The sequence below is a fragment of the Pituophis catenifer genome, unplaced genomic scaffold (genome assembly GCF_029215685.1).
Source record: "Pituophis catenifer annectens isolate HBS135680 unplaced genomic scaffold, rPitCat1.0.hap2 SCAF_2, whole genome shotgun sequence".
Lineage (NCBI taxonomy): Eukaryota > Metazoa > Chordata > Lepidosauria > Squamata > Colubridae > Pituophis > Pituophis catenifer.
The window spans coordinates 133,182,206-133,209,543 of NW_027256882.1; the positions used below are offsets into that span (position 1 = coordinate 133,182,206).

The following is a 27,338-nucleotide window of genomic DNA, read 5'->3' on the forward strand; positions in this document are numbered from 1 at the left end:
ACTTGATTCATGTTAATCCCATTATTTATATAAATCAAACATTGTGCCAATGTTTAAAGCAAGCCAACAAATTTCTTAAAATTCTAAGGGGATGCTCTAGTACAGTAGAAAAAAGAATAAAAAATAGTCTAACGAATCCAATATACTATCAGTCTAAATTTATCTCATGTATCCTCCATGAGGACACAAAGTTGGTGAAAGCCACATTAGAAAATTCTCCTGTATAAACTCAATTGGAACAGGAGCTGACAAGAGGCATTTCATTACAGGCTGAACACTTAAACGTCCCAGCATATTATGCCCATTTTCAGGAACTGCAGAGGGGACTGCATTTTGAATAGTCTACTTCTGAAACTAAAGTATCTTGAATGTGACTCATTTGTAAAAATAGATAAATCCTGCCTGATTCACATATCATGGTAAACAATAATAAATAACGACAATTATGAAGGTGTTCACCATGCGTCTCCTGCCCAAAAGACCAATGTTTGAGCTGATTTAGAGAAGCCAAAGTTGCCAAGGACAGACCCAGGACAACTGCCAAAGAATGAGTATCTCAAACAATCAACCTTCTTGTAGAACTTCTGGCTTTGACCAGCAAGCCAAACCATTTGCTGCTGTTCTCTCTCCTGGCTCTTGCCTTGTTCTTTTTTTAGGAATATGATAATGGAAATCCGTCAGCCATAAAAATGAACATGTAAAAAAGAAACTGTCATAGCACGCAGGCAAATTATGATGTTTCATATTTGGAACAACTAAAAATAAAGCCTGATGCAATGTTCCTATTTGGCTAGCTTTAGGACCTAAAATAATTGCTCCTTTTTGTTTGTTTTTTTAGAAGACAACCAGACTGCATCAACATTATAGCAAATAAACATAATTCCTCTATATTAATCATAAAGCCAAAAAGAAAATTCAGGACCCAGTTTGGGTCCACTTAACAAAGATTGTCTTGCATGCATTTTCAATAAGTACAAACTAGGAAGTAACTATGAAACAGAATCTGTAAGCAGAGGCCACCAAGCCTGATGACTGATATTCAGACATAATGAATGGCTATAGAACGGTGAAGTTTTTGATTCCTTCTTCCAATTCTCAGTACAGCTCAATTCTATAACAAGATTCTCCATCTCCATGAAATACTTATTCAACATCTCCAGGGGTAATTTCTTCTTGAATATTTTAAAGTGAAATCTTTTACAACTTCTTCCTACGGTACAAGAATTCTGACCGCTAAAAGTATGAGCACCAGGACAAACTGTGCTTCTTCAGCCATTAGACCAGTGCTTCCCAAACCTTTTCCTTCGTTATCCAAAACCGCTTACTAGAAAGTCCTTTCTACCCAATGTAGGTAAAACATTTAAAGTCAATTTTAATGTCCCTGTTGTGATTGGGTGATGGGTTCATGTGTTGAAAGAAAAAATATCTCTAACCAATTTGGGGGATTTATCCAGGTTTGGGATACTAATCACCTCTACATATTGTATCACACTAATCACCTCTATATATTGTATAACTCCATTATTTCTCTGTAGCGCTCTGAACATGTAAAATATTGTAAAAATCTCTGCCATGCATATAGATTTGGTTTCTGGATGCAACATGGGATATGGCTAATGCCAGAATACAAGTATAGTCCAAGTTTCCCAAACATGGGAATTTATAACAAATGGATGTGAGAAACAAGAGCTGCCACAAATCTCTCAGATTTTTAGTCTAGAAAGTGCAGAAGTGACACTTTCATCTGGCAGCAAAAAGGCAACATTAAGATACTTCAATAGGGTTTTTTTTTCCTGTTATTAGGATCAAAAAGTGTAGACATTAGCAAAACTCAGCTTCTATTAACTGGTTAACATATAAACATTATGGTTTGTTAACTAGAAAAAATCATAATTGGCTGGGTTTATTTTAATTTATCATGGCATTTAAATGTCCCTTTTGTGGACATGTTGTGGACATCCAACACCCGCTTCAAGGTGTTGGTTACCACCTTTAAAGCGCTCCATGGCATAGGACCTAGTTATCTCCGAGACCGCCTTCTGCCACCGACGATCTCCCATCGACCCGTGCGCTCCCACAGAGAGGGCCTCCTCGGGGTGCCATCAGCCAAGCAATGCAGGCTGGTGACCCCCAGGGGGAGGGCCTTCTCTGTGGGGGCACCCACCCTCTGGAATCAGCTGCCCCCAGAGATAAGGAGAATCCAAGACCTCCGTGCCTTCCGCCATGCCCTTAAAACTTTCCTTTTCCAACAAGCCGGGCTGGCCTAACAAATCCTTTTAAATGATTTTAAATTTGTATGTTTTTTAAATTTTTGGCCAAATTGAGATATTTCCTTTTAATCTGTTCTTAATGTTTATATTATGTGTTTTTATCTGGCTGTACACTGCCCTGAGTTCCCAGGAAGAAGGGCGGTATATAAATTCGAAGTAAAATAAAAAATAAATAAGTAAAATGATAAGCCAGGGTTTATAAACCCCAGTGTCTGAGTTCATACAGGACATTAGCCATTGTGGAGCCATAGCATTTGTGGTCTTCTATCTGAGAGATCAGGAGCACATACAGAGCCATCAGTTCCAGGTCTCCAGAGAATTCCCTACCTCAATACAGTACTGTAAACTGCTTGAAGAAGAAACTGAGGGAGCCCAAAGTGCAGACATGAACAACGACACTGAAGTTGTTTCAGATGTTTCCTTTTCCCCCCACATTTCTCCCTCAATTTGAGTTCCCCCTTCAGACCTTGAAATCAAGTTCTCTGACCTCCCGTGCTTACCTTTACTTTCTCATATGATGCAGGCATAGCAAATTAATTATGTCAGCAGACCTAACTCCTGTAAACAGCACACAGCTTGTGTTCTCATTGGCTAACTTCATATTACACAATTATACAATTAACCCATTTTCTGGGTTCACATAAGATACCAAATCATAAACTATCCAACAAACTATTTACCCATTAAGCACAAAAAAAAAAAAAACCAAGTAGTAAAAGCTAACTTAGGCTGTGCACACATATTTACTAGGCCTTTCACTGACCTAATTTAGTGGTTATTCAACTGTAGCTGTACGGTACCTGCTGAAATAAACTAATTAGTCCATAATTTGTCACAGCAGTCTATGAAAAAACAGTATTGTAGTCCCAATGTATTACTCTTTAGTGCTTTAGTTTAGAAATAATTCCCCAGAGTCTGGCTAAAGCAGCAGCCCTCTGTTGAAGAAAAATGGAAAACAGCAGGAATTATAATAGAAAAGCAAAGTGACAGAACTGTTCAAGATTGGTTCCAATATAAATGCAGCAAGTTAGAAAGAGAATGCTGAGTACGACAATGCAATTGTGTTCCCAGAACTGGTGCCTACTGTCTAGTCTGTGTTTGTTTTCCAACATGGGAAGCAATCAATCATAGCTCAGCATCTGCCTCCTTTGCTCAATTGATGAGCCAAGATTAAATTATTAGATTTAGATTACAACCCTGCTCCCAACTGTAAAGAAATATGTGGATGGTGGCACCTACAGACTACATCCCAAAATGAAGCAATTACAGCCCACAATACTGCATTTGAAAATGCCATCTTATTTTATTCAAAATACTATTGAAGAACACTCATCCATACAATGACGGTGATACAGGCTAATCAAGGAACTAGCAGGATGGTGCAAAGAAATATCACTCTCATCCTGCTGTCTGACTTTCTATCCCACATAACAGCTCTGAAAACTTTCACTGCCCTAAAACAGGGAATGATGGCAGCAGCTACCCAAGCAGTCTTTTAGGATAGCTCACAACTTCAGTGTTAACATGATAAAATAAAGTTTTACTGGCTAAGTATAGTTAAGAAAGGAAGTAGGAGAAAATAATAAACAGACAATGCAAGGACAATTAAAGGAAAGAATTCCCATCTTTCTCCTTCCTTCCTTCCTTCCTTCCTTCCTTCCTTCCTTCCTTCCTTCCTTCCTTCCCTCCCTCCCTCCCTCCCTCCCAGTTTTTGATTGCTGGCAACTGCCTGAACTACTCTCTGCAACTTTCACAGCAACATTTTTCAGAAGTGGATTAACATTGTCTTCTTCCTATGGCTCAGAGATAGCGAATGGCCCAAGTTCACTTGGCTGGTTTTGTACCTAATGTGGGACTAGAACTCAATATCTCCCATTTTCTAGCCTGATGCCTTAACCATTATACAAACTGGGTCTGGTGCAGATATTTACATCCTAAGGGTGGGGGAAATAAAAAGGAACTTTACCTTAGTAATGAAAGGAAAATAAAAAAAGGTAACAAGCAAACCTAGTTGGCATTAACCTTTTTTTAAAAAATGCCAACCCTGAGCTTAACTACTGTTAGTATCAGCATGCAGTCCTATAGTCAATTGTGCTTATTAACCGATGTCAGGGTATGAGAATTATGTAATAATTAAAGTTACTATTTGCTTTAGTCACCTTTGAAAATTTCAAGGAAGCCATCACTCCATAGCTATTAGAGCACGATCCAAACACAATCTGAGATTGTACTGTTTGTCTCAAGTTTATAATTTTTTAAGAAGTTGATGTTCCTCCATATTTGCCCAATCAAATTGGCAACATAACGAATGTTATTGGCTATTTCTGATTATTTGCATCCCTCCAACAAAGAGTGTCATTTAACACTGCTTTATGGTCTATAAATCCAAGACATAGATTTAAACTCCTCTGAGACAAGATGCAGAATATTTCAACAAAAACTGCACATGCATATACACACAAACACACTGATGGCAATTATATAACTATTGTGAGACACACAGACTAGTCAGATTTTTCTTCACTAAAGAAGCAAATATGTGTGATATTCCCCCTCAACTTCAGGTATTCAGGGAAATCTTTTGATAATTAATTAAGTCTGAAGACCATGTATTAGCTTGCTGAGCACTGGGAGAAGTATTATTTCATTTAAAACCACTGGTATTAATGTTTTAGATCAGTGGTTCTCAATGTAGGCCATTTGGGGTGTAGTAAGTTTTCGAGGGAGCCACCTAAACTTAACTCCCAGGTGTATGATCAATTTGTCATAAACCTCACATCTCATCGTGTCTGCTCATCTCAGCAGTAGAAATACTGAAAATTATTATACTTTACAATAAATATGTACCAGCTAGCAGTCAGCATATTGGACTCACCAGAGGTAAATGAGGCTCAGAAGGGAACCTTGAGCAAAATAAGGTTGAGAACTCCTTGTTTAGACAATAACTATATATTGTGTGGCACACTGATTAAAATGTTGATCTGGATCTCCTCAAGTCAAGTCAGATGATTTGGAGGTCAACAGGTGAGTCTGGTTGGTTACTCAATCTCAACCAAATCAAACTCACGGCTCAGGGAAATCCACAGCAGAACCCAATTTAATTCTGCCCTTAAAGAGAGTGTACTATATGCCTTAGAGAGGAGCCCTGCTCAAGCAACCAAGTTTCAAGAACGAGCTGCAAAGGCAAAACATGCTTGTTTCTGGTAAAAAGGGCCTTCTGGTTTCCAGGTCACTGCATAAATTCTCTTTTACATTAAGAGCCATGTCATTGGAACGACAGTCTCATTAAGATTTTGGTCATTCTAACTTAGCAATATAGTAGAAAGCAGACCTACAATTCCTTACAGAGGCTGATTTAAATTATCTCCATTGGTCACGACTCCTGCTACAGATAGATTGCTTTTTTTTTTCTTGATAACCACATTTTCAAGACTGTACAAAAACTAAAAGCTGGATGCCAATAGCCAAGATAAGCTCACCTAAGCCTTTTTCTGTTTGGCAATTTCCCCTTCGTCTAAGACTACTGAGAGAAGAAACCTTCCTTTGGGCAATCATGTGCTGTGCAGCCTCTCTGCTCCGTCCCTCTGCTCCTCTTTCCCCTGATGTATCACCCTAGGGCCAGATCACAATATAGCTAACACATGCCATGGGGATAGGTGTTTATGTTTTGCTTTTAAGACATATTGTATAATCTAGCATGAAAGCAGAAATATTCTTCTCCGTAGCTCCCTAACTCTGAAGCATGACACGGGTACTGTTGAGAATTACATACACTTCTCTCCCACTGCTGAATGTAATCCTAGATTTATTAATCTGCAAGGATGGATCATTGCCATATTTGCTTCCCCTGAATAGAGCTGGCAGATCTCCCAATTCAAGAAATTTGGTACAAACCATGCTTGCTACTTTAAAATACAAGCCTTAATCCAAATCCATGCATTCCAGTGCAAAATAATAATTCAGCTGCAGTGCAGAAGAAACAGGCAAATCGTAATCACTGAATAGGAAGCTGGTTTCTTTTCAACACAAAACGTGACAGGTTTATCTATTGCATTTAATGCTGATATCTTTCACATAACAAAATGCCATCCACGAGAAAGCAATCCTATCCCTAATCAGATGTCAGTTACAGTTCACCAAGGCTCTCTCACATGTTCTCTCCCCCTCCCTCTTTAGCTCCCTCACACACATACAACACATAGACAATCCCTGGAAACATATTAATAACTCAGGAAGCGATCCAGGAATTTTTGGGGTGGGGGAGGGAGCCATCTTGAATGAAAATGTTAGATGGGGGGGGGAAGAAAGAGGACCAAAAAAAAGGTAAACTTACTTTGCCACTTTTGGCTTGCTGAGACATCCACAGATCTGGCTGTTTGAAAAGCATCTGGGCTAAGACTGCTGCACACCACTGGAAACCTTGAACAGCAACTTCCAATGCTGCTACCCACAGAGAAGCAGAGAGCAAGAGGGAGAGAGAGGGAGAGAGAGAGTGCGCAGAGCACAGCGCTGCAGAGAAAGAGAGAGAGGAATAGCAGAGTGAAGCACCAAGCCACTGATTAATTCAGCCTGTTGCCAGTCACGCTGCTGTATGCTGGAGACAGAAGAAGAAGGGGAGGAATGAGAAGAGAAAGATGGAGAAGTTCTTTTCCCTTGGGGGAGGGGGGGCAAAAGGATGCATATCAAACCAAACAATTCCCATGAACTACCTATGTAGAGATGTGATATTAGGCTGAGAACCAGGTCTTATACATGTCGAGCTGATGAAGGCTCAGTAGAGATAGGAGAGCTAGTCTCAAAAGGGAGAAATCAACCGTGGGAGCTGAGAAGGTTTGTGAATGTTCATACAAATTGAATGCATACATTCATAAAGAAGGGGAAATCAAATGACAGGTTCTGTATTTCTCATGCCAATTATTTCAATGCAATAGGAAAAGTCTAGAGGATCCTCAATTTGCTGAGCTCTGTGGGTATTTAGTGCTGCCTACTGAGCATCCTTTTGCTCTCAGCAGGACTTCCCAGCAGTAATCCGGATGGGGAACAGCTCTTCTCCACCACCAAGCATCAAATATTCATAATATCTCAAGACGAGACAACAGAAGAAAATGCAGTATAGGTTATTAATAACAACCCAATAGTTCTGTGGCTTGCCACTCACCGAAACAACAATACAGGGGACAAGAGAAGGACACAGAGCTAGCAAATATAACTGTCATAATATTATACTCAAGTAGCAAAAAAGAAGAATTATACAACTGACAACAATCAGGCCAACTTAAGCTACATCCTATTCAAGGGACTGTGCCGCACAACTCCCCTTAGGGGGTGAAGATGCTAAAAGTTAACATTTTAGCCCTACTCAAAAATTGTGTGAATGACCAATCAGCTTCAGCGATTTGAGTAAGAATTGGTTATGCTGAATGAAAATCACCTGCTTTTTCAGCATTCTCCGGATGACTTATCCAACTATAAGGATCTCTCTAGCATACATATTTTAGCATCCTAACGGTCTCCAACCTTCTTGCCCAGTTGAAAAAAGGCAGCAGGTGGTTTTGGATATAAAATTCTTGCTGGGCGAAATTAACAATGCTTTTGAATGCTGTACACTAAGGGGGTTTCCTATCCCCAGGGTCTTTCTGGTAGCCTTTCTATGATCTCTTCTGATGAGTTCAGGACCAGAAAGCTCTTTCAATCAGCTCCTCTTCCTTATTCTCCCAAACCTTCTCTTCTAGTGCTGGATAGATAATTGTCTTGCCCCAAGGTTTCACACAAAATGACGCACTATGTGCTGCAGAGAATCACAGTAATCAAAGTTGACTCAATATTGTGGGAAAAATAATGTCTGTGGGGTCCTTGATGCTCTGAGCTTGGAGGTTTTTCTCGCCGCATTTCATTGCCAAACTAGCTAACATCATCAGTGCTAAAAGGGAGTGAGGTTTGCTCAAATGTGACCTTGCAATGAAACATCTGAAAGAAAACGACCAAGCTCAAAGAGTACCAAGGACCCCACAGTTTAACCCACAAATATTCTCTTCTATTGGAATCATGGCTCTTACAAATTGATGCTAGGTTGACATTCCTGAGGACTTTTGAAAAGGGAATATTGTAGGCTAAATTCCTTCCCATTAATGAATCAAAGCACACTGTGTACTTTATAAGGCTGTGCACATTGGAAAATGATATGGAAGAAGCAATGCTAATTGCCTGTGAGTATAGCACCTCTCTATTAAAACATGCACATCTTTTCTAAGGCTTTACATATGTGATTCCTAAAGCAGCCATGTCTTTTTTTAGGCTGTAAAATATCATAGTGGTTATGCAGAAGAGAAGACCAAAAATATCTAACCTCCTTATAACGTACAGTGGTTCTTATAGAGTAGGGAAGAGCCAGTGTGGCATAACGGATGAACCAGAAATTGAGAAATCCAAATCAAATTTAGCCTTGAGGCTAACGGGAAGATTGCAGGCAGTCCCTATCTCTAGCTTATTTATACTACAAGGCTGCCATATAAACATAATGGGAGGAGCAGAATACAGCATGAACAGCTGTCTTCCCTGACCAGGTAGCCTCTAGAATCAGTGAACTGAAACTTCCAGAATCATCCTATGATCTTGCTAAGGCTGAAAGGTAGCAATAAAGGGACCGATCTTTTCAATTCAACATGTCAATGCACATACTACTCATCATGGTAAAAAAGACAGAAAAAAAATCAGTTCTCCCAAAAGGATAACAAATTTAGGTACCATAACATGTGAGATAAATCCTGCACAAGCGCACTGTCTCAGCATTACAGTCCATCTGCTTCAGGTCAAGCCCAGTTAGAGATACCCAGAGCATGAGCCCAGAATCTCCTCATGCCATAGACCTGCTCTGTACTAAGGAATGACTTCTGACAGACCCCCTTTGCCTACTTCCCTCCTCCCTCAAAGAAACAATTTAATTAATGTTTGTGAGCTTTGGAACTGCACAAGTTTCATAATCATTGTCAACTTTGTTAAATTTACAGTCTATCAGAAATTACAGATTAACACTGGCCATAAGTAAGAATGAAAAGGTGAGCACAATATGGTGAGCACAATACAATGACCAAAATAAATATTTATCTCCCAAGAAGTATTTTAAAACTACTTTATTTATTTTATGCCACTTTTAATATTTTTATGAATCATTCGATATGGTGAACATTTTTGTTTGTTTTTGATTATTTATACCCCTTTATTACTTTTACAAGTAATTCAAAGTGGTGAACATGTCCAACACACATTCCTCCTATTTTTCTCACAACAACAACAACCTCTGAGATGAGTAAGGCTGAGAGTGACTGACCCAAAGTCACCCAGCTGGCTTTTGTGCCTAAGGCAGGACAGTCTCTTTGATCCTAGGCCTTAACCACTAGACCAAACTGACTATTATAAGAAGAGTGGATTTTCCCCTATTAATGAAAAGGAGAAGTGATGTGAACTTCACCACTAGCAAACCATATGACTTTTTAGAATCTTCCAACCATCCCTGTGTTAAAATAACAGCAAGGACAGGCTTTTAGCCATTATGATGGCTGGGTAATGCTGCAAAGATTTGTAAATCACTGGTGTGGAAATGGCCTATAGCTGAAATGCAAGATACACATCTCAAATCCAGGGAACCACTGATTAAAACATACTTTTTTTTTTTTAACTTTGGGCTCCTAGACGTTACTGGATCTTGCACCTTAAGTAGCCCAAAATCATAGAACCATTTAAGGTTGTAGGAAAATCTCCCCAGACTTGGAAAAAAATATATGCTTTGCTTGAGATGCTGAAGGTGTTGCTGGTTAAAGAGAGCAATCGAGAGACTTGGCTCTACCTCTGCCCATTCTTTGGATAAGGCAAACTGTGGATGGCAAAGAACCTATAACCTTACAGGGTCGGGTAGCCTCCAGGATTTGTACTCAACTTGGAGATTTTACTTATCATTATTTGAGGGATCAAAATGCCAGCATATATAATTCTAGGAGTAAAGCTCAAGAAAAGCAAGAGAGCATTTGTGGTGCTGATTACAAAAGGAGCCCAGTGGGGAAGGAAGGGGAGGGGAAGGAAAGAGAGGCAGCATCTTTCTCCAGGGCATTGTGTTTCCTAGACGACACACACTCTGAGCTGCACAAAAGAACACAATGTTTTGCACAGCACAGTTCTCCCTCCACAACCTCCCAGCAACACCATCCCCCCTTTTCCTTAACACCATTCCTAGGAAGTTCCCGGGCTGCTGAAGCACAGCTATTGGCAGGTGGGATTGCAGAAGAAGTGGGGGGGGGGGAAGGTGGCGGGGGGGGGGAAGAGTCTTGAAGCCATCTGGCCTGGGAAAGTTTCAGTCCCAAACACAGCAGTTAAATGAGTTTTGATCTCTCTAGAGAAATGCTCCCTGGCAAATGGTCCTGCAACTGCTCTCTCATCACAATTTTGACTGACTGCATGGCACGACCCTGGAGGATAGCATTAAGGGATGCTTTTACGCTGTTTCTGCTAAACAGAATAGGAGCACCTTAAGCTTGATGGGCAGCCAGATCTTCTTCCCGTGCTTTGGCAATCGCCTTAACAGACCTGCTGTCTACATTGGCTGAACTTTTTCCTTAAATAAATAAATGAGAATATATATTCTCTTTTCATTTAGAATCATTTAAATTCTGTTTACTGAAATGTATGGAAAGTTTGTAATCTCCTTTTGTTTTTATGGGTTCCCATGTTCGTGTGTGTGTGTGCATTTTATTTTATAAAGCTTGTTAAATAATAATATGAAAAGAACTTTTCCCTCAATAAAAAGTCCAGATTCTTTCTAACTGAAGACAACACAAAAACATTTGAGGTGCTTAATAGGAGGATCTTTAAAAAGCACAATGTATACTTGTTTCTGATAAGAGGGTCAATCTAAAAGAAGAAAAACTGGTATTTATTAAATAGGAATTATCCCAAAGGAGCAGAGGGACATGGCTGGGGGGGGGGGGTTGGGTGGCACATGGACCACTGATTAAAATAAGAAAGGAAAGGAAGAGATACCTGAAGCCCTGAAGCCATTTCTTCTCCATCCTGTTTATGCTGTAAGCATCACAGTAAGAAAGGTTGGAATTTTAACAAACGGTACCAGATCCTGGAGTGTCTTTGTTCATGGCAAAATAGTTTGGTATACAGTTATCACAAAGGTACTGTCTGCAGTTGCACTGGCAGCCAATGCAGAAAAGAACAGCAAGGCATAATTCACAAGGTTCCTCATACTGAAAGCAAAAGTCCAGGGAAAAAAAAACCCTAGAAGAAAGTATAAACTGCAGAACCTAGAAAAAATGTTGCATAACTGCAGCAGCTGATAAAACCCAACAAAAGTGGCAGAAGTTGAGCAATAGGCGATAACATAGTTTGTTACATTTTGATTTTATCTATTTTTTTAAAAAAAAATCTGGCTACATCAGCTTATTCATCGTATGATTACTGTGGTTTAAACCACGTATGAACCCCATTTTACTGAAGTAGGAAGGATATTCTAGAAGAAGGTAATTTAGTCTCTAGGTTTTTGCAATAAAACACATTTAATTGAAGGTGTATTGAAACTCCACTCCCAATCTCCTTCTGTTGCAATTTGGTTGTTTCCCATCTAAACTATATTATTGCCCAGGATATGTCTTCTAGAATATATTTCCTCCACAGGCTGGCTTAATATCCTAAGATATGGTTCTCTTATATAATAGTTAAACAATGTTACATCATTATAAATATAACTATTTTGCACAGTTTCTTATTACTTTTATAAATCACAGTTTCTGCCTACTGGAACATTAGGCTGATGCACAGCAATTCAGAAAAATAAAACCAAGGAAGAGGATAGCAAACCATTCTCTTCTTTTGTCTGTAAAGGAAATATATTAACAGGGCTTAATTCAGATAGACAATAGTTAAATTAAACCATAGGAGGGGGAAAGTGCCATTTGGCCAGGCAGGGAACGGTAGGAGATGCAGAAATTAATACTGTAAAAGAGAGAAGTAAGGGGTTGTGGAAAGAGACCTCACAACAACGTTATGTATGTATAAATGGGCATTACTTACAGTCCACGGGTTATAAAATATTGTACAAGCCTGAACATTGAGAATTATAATGAAGCATGCTATAGAGACTGAATATAGTTTAAATTGAAAACTGAAAACACACAGATGGTACAAAAATTTAAATTTACCCATCCCTAAGCAAAAACAAATATTTACTCTGCTGATTTTACCAGCCTCTGCAGATTTTAACAAAAGTTCATTATGTATACAACATTTAGGCTGAGTTTAAACATCATGCTATATAAAGCTACAATTGTTTATTTGTGTTTTAGCCCCTTGCATGAATATACTGCAGCTTATCAGCTGTAGTTAATGGCTTGTGTGCACCCAATTAATTGTGGTTTCTTCAACAAAACATTACTAAGGAAACAAACACAATATGTGAATCCAGTCAGTGTACTACTATCTTGGCAGCTGCCATAATGACATTCGTATTTCCTGTTGATAGGATTATTTGATCTCTGGGAAAATGTCATTATCCAAAACCACAGTGGGAATAGAGTGAACTAGCAAAACCTCTGCAATACCAGAATTAAAATAGTCAAACAGAATTTGCTAAATTGCTTTGCATTTGCATATCCCATGAAGATATTCATTTTGCCAATATTAAATTATTTCAACATATTTCAGAGAAGGGGGCTGGGGGAGACAATGGCTACAAACTGAGTCTATTAAACTGGATTTCAGAGATACCTGGACAATCATTTAGGGTATTTGCTCTCTTGTTCCTAGATGCCCAAACTGGATGCCAGGCAATTTAGCATGCAATAAATGCTGAATCTCATCCTTCATTGGCTATGAATGACAAGAACTAGAAATCAAATCTCCTAAGTTTCAGACTCTTGGACTTTACTACAAAGCAGTTACACACAGAGCAGAATTCATGAACTTCAGCAATATTGCTTACACATTTTGTTTTACACAATCAACCCATCAATACCTCTAAAAAAAGTAATTTTGAAATGTTTAAATACACATAAAATACATACTGCATATCATCTTCGGAAGTTATTTTTCATTTGGAATTAAAAAACTGCTCGAAATGAACTGCTTCTCTTCAATCTTTTGGATGTTTGAGGACAAAACTGTTTGTACTCAATCCTTAAAAAGCATAAAGATTCAGAACATGTTTGCACAAAGTTTAGTTGTGCTGTTTTATAATTAAGTGAATTGAAATTGAATATTGAATATTCTCTCTAAAGGAAAAAATAGCACTCAGATTGAAAAATATAATGTCAAGAACCCATTGCCCACATATGGGAGAGGAAAAAATACCCTCCATAAAAAAGCCAATCTGATAAAGAACATCCAATCCAATGTGTTCCAGTTATAATCTGAAGTAGTACAGCCTAGATCAGGGGTGGGCAAATGTGGCCCTTTTACAACCTGTGGACTTCAACTCCCAGAATTCCTGAGACAGCCAAGCTGTCTCGGGAATTCTGGGAGTTGAAGTCCACAGGTTGGCTGTCTCAGGAATTCTGGGAGTTGAAGTCCACAGGTTGTAAAAGAGCCACATTTGCCCACCCCTGGCCTAGATGCATCTGAAGCAAAACTTTTTTTTACTTAATGTAAATTTTAGTAAAAACTGATACTTTATCAAGGATTATTTTTTTTAGTTCCAACTATTCCAATAACTACCATGTTAAATGAGTTGCAGGGAAAATAATAAGTTTATATGATCAAACAAAAAATAAAGGATTAAGCCTAACATTTTACAAAGAACAAGATGGATTGGCAGTACCAAATTGTAAGCTTCAGATACCACCTTATGACTGTTTTATTAAGGTCTGCTGAATCCCAGATGGTTTGCATAAATATCTTTGGCTGAATACCAACAGAAATGTATAATTTAGAAGAAATTATACAATAAACATTATAAAAAGTATGGGATCACTTCAATATTAAACAATTGTGACAAAAAAATGAATCACAGAGACAGTAACTCATATAGTTTGCAAAACTTAACCCTTAATAAAACAAAAATGAAGGTTTTTTTAAGATTCTTCCTTGAAAATGGTTAGCATCACCTAACTAGTTTCAATATCTCCAAATGAATAGCATAGTCCAAACAGAATTATAAAAACAAGGATTTAGAGGCTTGATTCAATTAGAAAAATTCAATCTTATTTACAAATTAAAATATGTCTCAGAAACTGGTTAGACTGATTAAATATTTGCAGAATCTAAATAGGACAATCAATATGCAACAATGGGAATATCAAAGGAAGATAATTATACATTTATTTTGATTCATCACAGAGGAAACTGAGTCAAAATGTTTTACCACTTATATGTTACTCCTGTGTTGATTGCCAAAACAGACTTGGGTAGGACCAGCAACTTAGTCACTAAAGAGGAATTGCTAAGTGAAATCACAACTGTGTTTATAATCTTACATCAGTTATTTTTCTGTTAATCAGCAAACTTAATATTTCTACAAAATATCTGGAGATAGTTCTGTATACTGTATGATAACAGTTACCATGATATTTATGCATATTACTGGCATTCACATAGAATTTCCTCTTAAGACAAATGTAAACTACACTGTGAGAATATGCATTAATATCAATAATAATTTCATATTTAAAAAGTAAATCTGATATAAAATTTAATTCACCTTTGAAAACATTCATAGGTCACAATTTTGGATATAGACATTTATAGAATTAAAAGTTTGGGTTTCTCTTGACATAAGGCTTTAATTTATTAAGTCCTGCATGACTTGATGGAAGGACAGAGTATTTTTTTCCTTTTAGATTTAATGGATAAACAGACTGAAAGAAAACATGGGACTTTGTTTCTCTATAGGATAATAGCAGCAAGACTTTTGTATGCACAAAGATTTACAAATTCCTACAATGGAAGAATGAATGGTGAAGCTAATGGAATTGGCTGAGGTAATGAAACTACGTTGATTGAAGAAAAGACTTTGTCTGATATTGCTTTTGCTTGGAAACCAACTTGGACTTCTTGCTAGAAACTAAAACAACTAAAAAACATTTAATTTTTGGATTTGACCATAGAACTATTTATATTTATAAAAATACTATATATTGTTGATTTTTAAATAAAGAGATTCATATATTTTATATCTGTATCTTTACCAAATAAAGTTGGAATTTCTTCTCTTTTTTCCTTTCTTTTTTTTTTATACTCCTGATTTTTCTTTAACCTCTTTTTTCCCTAACACCTTTTTTTTTTTTTTGCTTTTTGAATTTTACCTTTTGCTGAAACTTAATAAAAACATTGCTCAAAAAAAGATAGAAACATTTTACCTCTTCTTCATTATTTATTTTGACTTACAAGTTTCATTATACTGGCTGCCTTTGTTAATTACGGACTTGATTTTAATAATGGTCTTGATCACAGTTATAGTAGCACTGATCTAATATCTTACTTTAAAATATTTATTCAGTTTTAAACTATAAATTTATTTTCTATTTTCTTTCTGCTATGCTTATTTCTTTTCCGTCGATTTCCCCCAGATTGAATTTTAAAATTTGTATTTAAAAAAAAAAAAAGAAAGGAAAGGAAAGGGAAAAATGATGTTTTTCGGCTTGAAGAAAATGAAAGAGAGACAAGGACGATCAGATGGCATATTATACAATAAGAGTAGAAAAAGCAACAAGCAGCTTGCCTGTATTTAAGGCAGCAGAAGTATGACAGCATGGTGGCAAAGAGGAAATAGGAAAACGGTGTTCTGCTAACTGGTTCACTAGTCAGTGGTAAACAGAGTCATACAGTGTTCATTAGCCAGGATTTTAAAATAATTGAATGAACGAAAGAACCATGATTGATACCTATGCAGATGTATAGCCATTAATTACATTATGATTAAGTAATGTTAAACAACGAGTTTAAAACCCAAATTGAGACACGCTAAAAGCAATTATACCAAATACTTTCATAATTTATGCAGCAAAGCTCCTTTAATGCCCAGGGGGAATCTTATTCCTAGCAGAACCTGAAAGTGTTTGCACTCAGAATGCTTATCAAGAGACAGAAATTGTCATTCAGAAATGCCATTTATGTTTGGGAAAGTATAATTACTAATGAAAATTGCCATCAATAACTTGAATGAATACATGTGTGGTTGGTCCCTGAACAGATTCGCCTCATATTATGCAAAAAAAACAACAACACCTTTCTATATCAATAAATTTACAAACACAAACATGTACCACATGACTGAAATCATAAAAACACTTCTTTAAGGAGCAGTAATTATGTCTCCTACTGATCAGTATTAAAGTTGGTCACTGAACCATTCTTTACTAAGCTTTGTTAGCTTCATTGGAATGTGGCTCCTGGGGCTGCTCAGTTAGAACAAAAGATATGCATAATTCAATAGCACATGCATCTATGACTCAGGAAGAAAGCATACATTCCTGGAATTCCCCTAGTCCTCATGGCCTCAAATTAAAAATCATGCAGCTATGACTTATGTATATATCTAATAATATAATGGAGAGCCACATCAAGTACAAATTCTGAGCTCATATGAAGGGCAAAACATCCCAGGGGGAGATGCATGAAAGGCCTTGTGATAACCAAATCAATTTGTTACTGGAATACAGGTAGCCCTCAATTTACGACCACAACTGAATCCCAAAATTTCTGTGGTTTAGTGAGACATTTGTTAAGTGAGTTTTGCCCCATTTTACAACTTTGCGTGCCTCGGTTGTTAAGTGAATCACTACAGTTGATAAATCAGTAACCCGGTAGTTAAGTGAATCTCGCTTCCCCATTGAGTTTGCTTGTCAGAAGGTCACAAAATGTGATCACATGATCTTGGGACACAGCAATGGTGATAAATATGATTCAGTTGCCAAGCGTCTGAATTTTTGATCACAATGGTCATAAGTGACTTTTTTTAGTGCCGTTGTAACTTTGAACAGTCACTAAACGAACTGTTGTAAATCGAGGACTACCTGTAAAAGCTATTACCTTATTTTTTATACAGCCAAATCAAAAATGTATTGTCAAATTATCAGTATCGGCCTCCCTCAACATTATATTCATCAGACTGATGTAATACTTGAAACCCCAGTGAGCCTAGGAGACAGGAGAATTCCCCCACCCTCGCACACTCAGGTCTTGTAACTCATGCAGGTGTGGCCTCTCACCTACGATCAAATCAAGGATGATCATGCCATGGATGAGGATGCATTTATTACAAACAGAATTGACACATATTCATATCATTTTGAGCTCAGATTCTCATCAACCCATTAACCTGCCTCTGGAATTGAGATTTGGAGCCTGAAAACAGAAAATGGCTGCAAATTTCCAATCTCTTTTCCCCAGCACAATCTTAGACTTACAACAATAATATTACAACAATCTGTCCATTATTGGAGTGTTTTTGCTGAAAATCAGAAATAAATGCCAGTTTTTGGCAAAAACTTTGTAAATTATGTAACCATGGGATGCTGCAGATTGCCATACACACAGGGTGGTTGCCAAGGACCCAAAATATGGCCACATGACTATGGGAGGGGCATTGTTAAAACTTCAAAACTGGGTCATGAGTACTTTTTGCGGTCATAACTTCAAATGATTCCTAAGCAACCAGGCATAAATCAATGGCTACCAGTAAAAATCCACCTGTCTTTCTGCCACACTTCCCTTTGCCCATCACAATTTTTCCCCTCCTTCCTATACCTCTCCTCAACCTATCTAGCCACCTCTCTGAAGAAAGGAGACAAGAATATGCCACTGTTGGAATTACATCCCCTTTTGATCCAACAAAAATCTCTCAACATTGCTTGTGACTCACACTGAGGGAAGTGTTAATGACAAGATTGTAATTTCTATTCTTGTCTCTCTTTCCCCAATTGTCCTGAGGCAATATCCCATATTGCCAGACAGCAACTGCAGACAAACTTCTCATTAAATAAAGAAACAAACAACAAAACGGCAGGATGCTAAAACATCTTAGCAGTTCTATTTCCACTTTAACTGAGAATTAAAGTGGGCTGCGAGGGGAGGGGGGGCGCAAATGAAGACTTTCCTGATCGGTCCAATGAAAAATTAGATCCAATTTATCCTGTTAGTAAGAAGTTGCTATATCTTCATGCTATCATTCACAAGAGGTGCCTTTAGCCTGACTCTTGCAACAGCAAGCCTTGAAATGGAAGTCTACGACACAATATCAGTCAATCATACAATCGGTTTGATAAGCTGCCAGTCTAAGATTGGTTTAAGACAGGGAATGTAGGAATGTCAATTTCAAGTAGGAACAGTTTCATACCTCTTCCTTCCTATCAGCATTCTGAGCAAATTAATTTGGAGAATGATGCAGATTAAAAAGCCATGGAAACTGAATTTACAACTAAGCTTTATTCTGATATATACTTTCCCAGCTTCCCTTTGCCTGACCTTAAAAGCTTATTTCTGGTTAGGGCTACCAGCTCCAGGAGACAAAAATATACATTAAAAATTAGGGTATTCCATATATCTTTGCTGCCATTTTATGGTCATCCAGATTACTCAGTCATTAAACGACTCAGTCACTAAGTGAAAATTATCTGTATAGAAATCACTGTTTTAGGTTGTACATGATTCTGCCTGACAAACACCTTAGTGAACTTCATTCATTTTCCAAATTCTCTTCAATGGAAACTAAAATGATGAAAAATACTTAATTACTCAACTCTTTTCCCACTGAAATCTACTTAAAATACATCCAATTAACCACAAGTAGAAAAATACAGATCAAAATATAAGGACAGATCAGTGGAAAAATGCACAAGACTTGTGGAGAGATTTCTATTCCATATATTTTAAGAGTAGTAGTAAGAAAAAGGTGGTTTTTCCCCCATTGAATTAGAAATTAAAAATGCAGAAATTAAAAAGAGGAAATAGAAGTGGACTTTGGGATTGCACAAAAAAATAACTTATGGTAGATCATGAGCTCAGAAATATTTTATTACTTAATTAGACAATCCTTGAGGTATTGGGTCATCGGTTGAGAGATATTTCCTTAAAGCAATGGTAGTGGGAACAATTTCCAACTTCCTATCAGCTTCTCCATTGACTTTCCTTGTAGGAAGCTGGTAGAAAGCACTGGAAATGATGATTACATGTCATGGCTGGCCACAGCAATGCAGCGGTATGGCAGCATTGAAAGAGCCACAACTTTGCCAAATTTCAATTTGATGAGAACTGTTTTTTCTAGATTTGGGGCACATTTCTCAGCCCATTTGAGGTACATTAATTAAAAAATTGTTGCCCTCTGATACGCTATTTTGTTCAGTTGAACATTACAGTGAAATAAACAGAAGAGTTTTAACTGTGTGTAGATGCTAATTATATGCCTTTTTTTATCCTCCAAAGTTACTACGTCATACTTGATGGGCCTAAATTCTAATGAAACAAGTACTGAAGCCTAACGAGCATTAAATATCATCCTACAGTAAATAAGCATGATCAGAAAACCTACCTGATGCTTCTCCTTGGAGTCCATGGTTACTCGGGGCACTGTACATACCCCGAAAACCACAGGAACCACTCCAAGAGAGGTCCTCTTCCAAATAAAGTATGAGGTCAGTTAATGGATGTTTGTGACACCGTCTGAGGAAATAAATATGATAAGAATCATTTTTCTCATTTGCATCTTTAAGGAAAATACTTTACACAATTTTAGATCAAACCGATATTCTGAAAGAAGAGTATCACTCTAATTGTATTTGTTTCAGCTCTTGACTCCATTTTCTAAAGTCATCAGTTAAATGGTTAAAAAAATAGCATAATGACTAGAATAAGGTCTCATGTAAAACATAACATGATGAACACCTTGGCACTTGACAGATTTTCTTGATACATCTAGGAAAACTGCCAAATTCTGCCTCAGAAAAAAGAAGCCAGATTTCATCAGGTGTAGCAAGAATCGCAGGCTTTAAATGCCAGCTGGGATAGAGCTGGCTATCATTAATGGCCATTTGTTTTGTCTTTTATTTTTATCTCTAACCCAAGTATCCGCACAAATAAACTTTGCAGGAACTAATCTTTCTTTCTTTTTTAAAACAGACCCAAACCTTGTTTGTTAAATCTAGGTATCATTAGCCAGACCGGAGGTTCTAAAAAAGGGGGCCAGAAAATCAACAACTTGTCATATTTTAGCATGATTTGGACTATCAGAGTCTAACTGGGAAGCTTCCTCTCCCAATTTGCATTTTTATAACTGTGGATCAAGGTCTAATCATAATCTGCACCTTAGCTATATATTAGGCGCTAAAGTATGATACAACTCTTTTGCCTTGGTATATAAAATTAATCCTAGTCAACCCAAGTCAAAAAGAGGGCTGTGAAAATATTTACAGACCCCTCACATCCTGGACATAAACTGTTTCAACTCCTATTCTCAAAATGATGCTATAGAGCACTGCACACCAAAACAAGTAGACACAAGAACAGTTTTTTCCTGAATGCCATCACTCTGCTAAACAAATAATTTCCTCAACACTGTCAAACTATTTACTAAGTCTGTACTATTAATCTTCTCATCGTTCCTATCACCCATCTCCTCCCACGTATGACTGTAACCTTGCTGCTTGTATCCTTACAATTTATATTGACTGTTTCCTAATATGATTGATTGCTTAATATGATTTGATTGCCTATCACTATCATTAAGTGTTGTACCTTATGATTCTTGATGAATGTATCTTTTCTTTTATGTACACTGAGAGCATATGCACCAAGACAAATTCCTTGTGTGTCCAATCACACTTGACCAATAAAGAATTCTATTCTATTATATTCTAAGCTTTTTTAAAAAAGTTTAATTCTGTATATATATCCCAATATAGTTACAGATGCTACATCCTACAAATAGCTGCAATTCAAGTAATAACAATAGAAATAGCACTTAGACTTACATACTGCTTCATAGTGCTTTACAGCATTCTACATTATTTAGATGAAATAATGAACTTAGATGAACTTAATGTGTTTAAGTTCTTTTCACTTTGCTAGCTAATAAGTATCTAGGAAAATATTTTAATATTATCAATAACAAATGAGTTACAATGGAGATATGTACAACATCTTCCACTGGAAACCCTATCAATGTCAATAATGTTATCACTGCTGAAAAAGGAGCATTATCTAGAGAGCTAAAAGAGACAAAGTTAATATGCATTATTCAAGAATCTCCATACGTGAGCTCAAAAATAGAATGAAGATGGAACGTTGCTAACCAGGATTCATTGTGGGCAGACCTTTTCCTAAATAAATTACATAAAAGCAGAATAAATTAATAAAATAAATACTGCATATAAATACTGATCTATGCCATGTCTTAAAAGTTGCAGAATTTAATTTATTTATAAGAATTTATAATATCACTGTGTATTTTTCTTTGTTCTTAACAAAGAAGGATCTTGCTGCATCTCCTAGCAATGCTTCTTATGTTATATTTAAATGCCTTCATGCTGTCCTGTCTTCAAAATGGCCATCCATGTGAAATGCAACTCGTATTTTCATTGTGATTCTTGCAGCATAGCATCAATCAAAGTATTTTTGGCTTAGCTTGCTCCATCAGTCTAGTTTGGGAATAAAAAGCAGGAAGAGGACCCAAAGGAAGAAAACCAAACCAAAATTACTTTCAGGAAAAGTTGACTGTGGGGAGAATCTCCTACAGTATCTCTATGCTACAAATTAGAAAGGAACAAGGGCTTTTCCTGCCCACTATCTCCGTCACAGCCCATACGTTAAAGAACAGCCCTTCTCTGGAAATTAATCTTGCTCTGAAATGCACACATTTATCTACTATATACAGTTATGATAATATGTAAATATTATTATTGGTAATCATCATCAATCATCATCCTAGCTTTTTATTCCCCGCAGGTGCAAGGCCCGCTTTTCAGGTCAATATTATCAATATTACTGTTCATAATGCGTTTACTTATTAGATTGCTATACTGCTACAGTCTTGAGATGTTTAGTGGTACTCAAAAATACAGCATAAAGCTTTCATATTAAAATAATCAACGATATAGTAAGTTAAATTTTTTTAAAAAATCAACTTTCACTCTCAACCTAGAACAGCATACAATTCATCTGAGGGTGTTGCTTTGATAATTTATCTAAAAACGTCTTCTGGAACAATCCTTTCTCATAACCACTGATCGGAACCACCCACTCTTACTGTAAGTAGGCTACGGGTATCTACTAGATCCTTATCTAACACCCAGATCAGGGTAGATTTGATTTAAATCGAGTTGATTTAAATCACAATTTAAATCATGATTTAAATCACTAGTAAAAAGGCTTGATTTAAATCAACTTGATTTAAATCATAATTTTTAAAGAGCAACTGTCATCTCTGCTACTCCTTTGACCCACTGTTGACTCACCGATAGTCCCAGTGTTGAAGAATATACAGCCTCATGCTATATAACTAAGCTCCATTTCATGCTGAATAAATTAAATTATTTATGTATCTTAAATAGAAAACTATCTTACGATAGATTTTTGCCCCAAGTTTTTTATTAAAATAAATTCGATAAAAATAAAAAAAATCCGATTTAAATCAAAAAAATCCGATTTAAATCAAAAAAATCTGATTTTTTTATTTTTTAAAAAAAATCATTGATTTTTATCCACCCTGACCCAGATTAACCTCAAAGTTTAAACAAAAGACAGGCCTCCCCCATCTGCACTATGTATATCTAAAAACCATATATGCTAGTATCACTGTAAAAACCAAGGCAATCTTTAAATAGCTGGGCAACCAGGTCTTTTAATACCAGGCATCTTGTTCTCCCTACCATAACCAATATATTCTTTTCTGAGTCATAGTGATAAGGTGACCTTTTCCACTAAGCCCCACTGAACCGACCTAGGAGAGGAAAATGCCAGTGGTTTATGGTTCCCCTTCCCCCTCTTCATGTATCCCATCCAACCACAGATAGTATCGCTCAGTGTTGTCACTTTTCTGGGTACCGTTTTTCTTCCATTGGCATTGTGACTTCACAAGAGCAGCTCTTCCTTCCGTCACACTTGCATCCCAATTTTGCACACAAGTACATAAGTGGTGGAACCTCCATCATTTTGCCATTTTCTTCCCTTGTCTCTCATGGGCACATGGACATTCCATAGAGATCCGAACACCCTGATCATACAAAAGCCTATTGCAAAGAAGCTGCATTAATCAACAATTATGCAACAGGAGGTAAAATTTGAGCAAAGGCAGCAGCTCCTGAGGAATAACCTATTACATATTTACTACTAAAGTCCATGTTAGAATGTGCACTTATTTTTCTTTTTTAGAATGGGGTCAATACCTTTGCTGAAGAAAAGAGTTGTATTGAGAATGCAGACTATTAGCAAGTGCACATTGTTTGGTGTGGCTTCAACCAATACTGTACCTTGCAGAAGTCAGAATTTTGCTAAAGACTAAAAGAGGAACCAGTCTACTGATCTGATACCCTGGGTTTGAACATGAGAATCAAGAAAAATATTTTGGGGAGAATCCAAGTTACATCAATACTTTCTGTGGGAAATCACTGGGCAAACAAATCTATTTAGCTTTCTTACAACCACCACCACCCTACCCCACCTGATATTTTAAATAAACAAATATCTATCATTTCTGCAATCTCTGAGAAAAATGCAGGTGAAAGCTACAAAAAACAAAGCAGTTATTTATTGGGGAATAAATCCACCAATTGCCTTTGCAATTGTTACATGGAAGGGATAAAATCTGCCATTGGATAGCCATTGTCTTGGTTATTCTTCTGCTTTCTTTAATGAAGAATTGCTCTTCTGGAGAATTGTTTGCACTTTGAAACCATGCTTATAGTTGGGAAATCTTTTCTAACTTTCAATTGGAATCTGTCCTCCTACAATTTAAATCCATTATTCTGTGCTCAACATCCTGGAATTATAGAAATTAGGCCTTCTTGTTTGTTAATACCCATATAGGTGAATGTCTATGGAGATTCTCAGTCATCCAGGTCATGGTTGTCCCAAAGGTGCTTTTTTCAAGTGGCAACTGGACTTTCTGGGGGGGTTTTGAAGATGTTTCGCTTCTCTTCAGCTCTGATCTGAAGAAGCTTCTTGGATGAGAAGCGAAACATCTTCAAAGAAAACCCAAAAAGTCCAGTTGCCTCTTGAAAAAATCACCTTTGGAACCCATATAGGTATTTGAAAAATGCTATTAAATCCTCAATCAATCACTTTCTTCAAAGAAAAAAATACCCAGATGCCTCACTCTCATAAGATCCCTTAATTACCATGGGGGTTTTTTTCTGCATCTGTTCAAGCTTGTCTGACTCCTACTTAAACAGCGATATCCAAAATTGGACACTAATTGAAGGGGAGTATGACCAATGACAATTATGATATAATTATAATTCCCTGTAATTTGGAAATAGTGCTTCTGTTGATGCAGGCTAATGATTCTGCCATTCTAGACAGCTTTCTCTCCATTTCCAAACCCCAATTTCTTAAAAATAAGGTTGAACCTAAATTTCAATCACCTTCGCTTTTGTTGGCTTGTACTTAGAACTTGGTATGACAAAGGTATGATTAAGTTACAAAAAAAGTCAACAGAAATAAGAATTGTCGCATGCCTCAGCTTTGCCAAAAGTAGAGTTCAGCTGTTCCATTTCCAGCTAAATTTGCATATTTGAAAAATGCTGATTAAGCTCTTGAAATAAACCCGTTTTGAAGAGGACTGTCATGCCAAAACTGATCCAGAAGTAGCACAAAGTGTGTAAAATTTGCATTCCTCTTTTTAGCAATCACATCATATTACTGAGCCATATTTAGCTTCAACTACTATGCCAGGTATAGTATTACTATGTCAGATGTCTCCTGTTCTATAATTTGCTGTATGATTTCTTTTTCTTCAATGAAGAGAATTACACAGATCTCTATTCAATATCAATTTCTTATTTACAATCCAGTTCTAGAAAGTTAATTCTGAATTTTTTTCCCTGCCTTCTAAGGCAAAGATTCTCAGACTATGGATGGGGCGGGGGCTGCAACTCACTCCCATTCTGGTCATAGACAAGGCATCAGACAAGATTATATGGGAGGCTTCCTGAGTGCTACCCAAAACAACCCAGCCAGGATCGAAGTGCTTTTGCCAACTTATCTTCCCCCTCTTTCAAGAGTACTTCTTCCCAGCTTCTTCTTACAGAGCGTCACCCTGGATCATGATGCTGAGCTTCTGCACCCATTCCAGGCTGGCCAAGTGCTACATCCCTTCTATTTCTTGTAGAAGGGGATTGTCTTGCAGGAGGTCAGTTGCGCATTAAAAAAATATATCTTATACCATTTCAGACAACTGGTTGACCAACCTCTTAATAAAAACCTTGTTGGAGCACCCACAACTTCTGGAGGCAAGTTGTTCCACTGATTAATTGTTCTGTCAGGAAATTCTCCTTAGTTCTAGGTAGGATCACTCCTTCATTAGTTTCCATCCTGCCTTCAGGTGCTTTGGAGGGCAGGTTGACCGCCTCTTCTTTGTGGCAGCCCTCAAATACTGGGATGCTGCTATCATGTTACCCCTAGTCCTTCTTTTCATTAAACTTTCTTTATATGTTTTAGCCTCTAGTCTCATAATCATCTTTGTTGCTCTTCTCTGCACTCTTTCTAAAGTCTCAACATCTTTTTTTATATTGTGGCGACCAAAACTGCATCTCCTGGAAAAATGGTAATATTGTTTAAATTATTTCACTCCAAATAGGATCAAATATAATCATTTGGCCAGAATAAAGTAAGGTGAGAAGAAAACTATCATTAACATACCATTTCCACCGCTGATTCTCAAAATACATACACATAGCATTCGGTGTCTATCCCAGGCAACACAGAGACATGAAAAACTAAAGTAGGGTAAACCACATAGAGTTAGCATAGTGTTTAACAGTAATTTTGCTTACTACTCTGGTTATAGCCAGCAATTACATCTAGGAACACTAAACAATCCACTTAAAACAATTTACTAACTACACATTTTAAAACGCAAGTGCTAAACTAAACTTGGGAGAGGAAAGAAGTATAGGATTGACTGCAGCGCTGAGAATTGATTTTCATCATAAAGGCACATTTTAGGGATCCAATGTCTGCATTATTTAGTTTAAAAAGCCTTGTCTGAACACGTTCAGGTAGTATTCTCATCTCTATATGAAACGACTGTTTAAAGCAGATGTTCTTCAATTTAGAAAAAAAAAACCCGTTTTAAAAATCAGCCGGAAATGAAAATAAACAGAGAGATTTCTTTACAATACACTAAACCATAGTTTACTGAAGTAATCGAGATACCGAGTTTACACTAAGCAAAGGTGACATTTGAGTATGTTTCTATATGTTGAAAACTGGAATCGCTCAACAAATACTTTGCGACAACGGAGAGCCAACTAAGGAAACCCATCGCTGAAAGACGCGGCAATCGTTCAGAACTTCCCGTAACAATCCCCACGCGCACCGTAATGCGGCAATGCGGGTCGCCTATATTTTATCCTATATAAACTCTCCGCTTGAGTTTACTAATTCGGGGGTGTTAAGACTGGACTATCCCGAAAGCAGCTTGTTTGTTTTCTTCCAAGAGAAAACAGTGCCCGGCGATAGATGCCAAACTCTGGCAACGCCAGCAATTTCTTGCCGCTGCATCGTCGCCGGGGAAGGTGGGGGGGGGGGGGGTGCGGATGCAGCTGCGCCAGAGTCAAAGAACAACTCGGCTCCGACGCTTCTGCAGGGCAGGTCTGAGACGTGCATACGCGGCGGCGATCTTGCAGCTTGCAAGGGGCTGCGTTTGTGCGGAAACTTCCTATCGCTCCTGCAGTGACTTTCCGTCTCTCCTCGTTAGGCATGGCTTAAGCGGAGAGTAATTGAGAGCCGGATCTATCCGGCCTACCGTAATATTTCACCCATATTTGGGGGGGGGGGCAGAAATACAGTCCGTATAAAGCCAGCAACAAAGGCTGAGAACTTGACTCTTGGCTGTTTCTCCGGAACGCTTCCTCGGCTTTGCGACGC

The 27,338-nt window shown here is 37.5% G+C and overlaps 1 protein-coding gene across 2 annotated transcripts in view; it reads right to left on the bottom strand.

Moving 5' to 3' along the window:
* TMEM94 (transmembrane protein 94) overlaps positions 1–27,338 on the bottom strand; it is a 79,459-nt gene that overhangs the window by 51,862 nt on the left and 259 nt on the right. Inside the window, exon 2 of one of the 2 annotated variants that reach the window (XM_070937570.1) lies at positions 19,786–19,916. In XM_070937570.1, coding sequence (XP_070793671.1) covers positions 19,786–19,809 — 24 coding nt within the window. In that variant the 5' untranslated portion in view covers positions 19,810–19,916. Of the gene's footprint in view, positions 1–6,603; positions 6,658–19,785; positions 19,917–27,338 lie in introns of those variants that run through there. The other variant, XM_070937569.1, reaches the window with a different exon arrangement.